Genomic DNA, 2003 nt, shown 5'->3' on the forward strand with positions numbered 1-2003 from the left:
ATTTTAGAGAAATTAGACTGGAAAAATCACAGAAAAACCCACCTGAAAAACTTCCAAAAAGACTCACTAAAGACAACTAGATTATTTTCAGCCTTGAATTAATGTCGACCGAGCCTATCAATATATCCAATCTTATCTATTTTGCAATATATACCACTCATTAGATATAAGTAAGTACATTATATGACCGATGACATATACTACTAGTTAACAATCAATATATTTAATACCATCCATCCAATAGTATATGTCATTGGTTAAATTTAAGTAGGTAAATTATTTGACCAATGACATACACTGATGAAGCTGGCAATCAATATATCCCATACTATCCCTCCAACAATATATACCACTCGTTAGATTTAAGAAAATACATTATCATAGTTGTGCATTATTGAATAACATTAGATATATTAGTTAAAGGATCATGACGTTTGCATCGTCAATAAAGTCTAATTTTCACAGGTGAGCATGATGAAGATGAGTATGCACAATCCCTAGAAGTCGACGATGGTGTTTCTATCTCATCAATAATGGTTCATGGCTCTTGTGAAGATGAATTTATGCGAGTGTATTAATTTGATGAAATCTAGATAAAAGAGATGTGCTTCACAAGGGAATCCCAGTTTCTAGCAGACGACCCGCCATCCACCACAGCTGCTCGAGCGACATCAGCCACATCTCAAACTCTTCCTCTTAGTTCATGATCCTCATTCAGGACAAACCTCACAACCCTTTCCACCTCTTCTCTCGACACAACACCATCATCTTCCCATCGTGCTCGCATGACAACTCGGAGATGTTCGACAAACCACTCAGAGTTAAGGAACTGCTCGCTCGCTATGGGCCAACAGATGATGGGTATCCATCTACTTGCGCTTTCCACCATGGAATTCCACCCGCAGTGGCTGATGAATCCCATGGAAGAATGTGACAGGATGGGCAGTTGCAGCACCCATCCTCTGATCACCAGCCCCCGCCCGTAGGTATCCCGTTCGAATCCTTCCCGAAGCAGAGACTGCGAGGAGCCCCTCTCATTCTCGATTTCTGGCAGAGTACGCACAACCCATATGAAGGATTCCCCGCTACCTTGGAGACTGAATGCAAGTTCTTGAACCTGGGCAACAAACAGAAAATTTCTGCTCCCGAATGAAACATAAACAACAGAATCTGGAGCTTGCTGGTTCAGACATTATGAGATCGATGCTTCCCTTTGATCCAGAGGAGTTGTAACAGAGGATGCCACGACATAATCGTAGGGTAAAACGATGGCAACGGGCCAAACGAGCTTCCCGTTTCTTGTCTCCATGTATTCGATAACCTCCAGTTACAGCTCCAAGAATGTATTCACGATGTATCCCCCAGTGTACATCTACACCTGCCAGGTCACAAACAGGTGCCATGGACTACATCTCATGGCGTTAAATCCGGTCGATTGAGAGTCAAGAAGGTGGGAACATCAGGAACAGTACTGGTGTCAGATTGGTTATGGAGGTGGGGCAGATGAAGCCAGAGGGAATTGTAAAGCAAAGTCCCATAGGCTGGGGAAGTGTAAAACGTGATGCTAGGAATGCCCATCTTCATAGCGGATTCTTGCACCCATCTGGCGAACATGTCACCAATCACATAGGTGGGTTCGATCCATTCTTAATCGGGGTTTACTACTAGGCTCTGCAGAAGGCCTTTGAATTCAGGTTGCAGATATTCCGTGGCCACATAGAGGTTTTTAAAGTGTTTTGTGTGCAGAGTTTGGTATCTTTCTTGATGTCGCGACAAGTCGTCAAAGGGCGGGAGTGACAAGTGATGGAAGTGCAAGAGGAGAGGAGATTGCGGACGGGGGAGTCTAGAAGCGAGAGCGGTTTCGTTGACAAGAGTTGTGACAAAGGTGACAACGACGCCTCTGTGTGCGAGATGAAGGATGATTTGGAAGGCAAGGATTGTTGGAAAGCCAAAAGAGACAAAACACAAATTCACACACAAAACACACGAGCTACCACTCTTCT

The 2003-nt window shown here is 43.7% G+C and overlaps 1 protein-coding gene across 1 annotated transcript; it reads right to left on the reverse strand.

The window, feature by feature from the left end:
- Positions 1-682: 682 nt before the first annotated feature.
- Positions 683-1614, reverse strand: LOC149217695 (anthocyanidin 5,3-O-glucosyltransferase-like). Its single transcript, XM_089390327.1, has 3 exons — positions 1473-1614; positions 1281-1378; positions 683-1180 (listed from the first exon to the last, which is right to left on the reverse strand). The coding sequence occupies exons 1-3, from the start codon at positions 1612-1614 to the stop codon at positions 683-685; spliced, it is 738 nt and encodes a 245-aa protein (XP_089246453.1).
- Positions 1615-2003: the final 389 nt, after the last annotated feature.

Source organism: Pinus tabuliformis, chromosome 1_1, assembly GCF_031772625.1.
Source record: "Pinus tabuliformis cultivar Carrire ecotype Pingquan chromosome 1_1, CPIR1, whole genome shotgun sequence".
Classification (NCBI taxonomy): domain Eukaryota; kingdom Viridiplantae; phylum Streptophyta; class Pinopsida; order Pinales; family Pinaceae; genus Pinus; species Pinus tabuliformis.

What these genes read in the sequence shown, in the direction of transcription:
- LOC149217695 (XM_089390327.1), bottom strand. Translation starts at nt 1,614, where the DNA reads ATGTTCGCCAGATGGGTGCAAGAATCCGCTATGAAGATGGGCATTCCT. An exon ending in CCATAACCAATCTGACACCA is followed by an intron (nt 1,379 to 1,472) that starts GTACTGTTCCTG and finishes GTGACCTGGCAG; the next exon opens with GTGTAGATGTACACTGGGGG. An exon ending in AGAAACGGGAAGCTCGTTTG is followed by an intron (nt 1,181 to 1,280) that starts GCCCGTTGCCAT and finishes TGTCTGAACCAG; the next exon opens with CAAGCTCCAGATTCTGTTGT.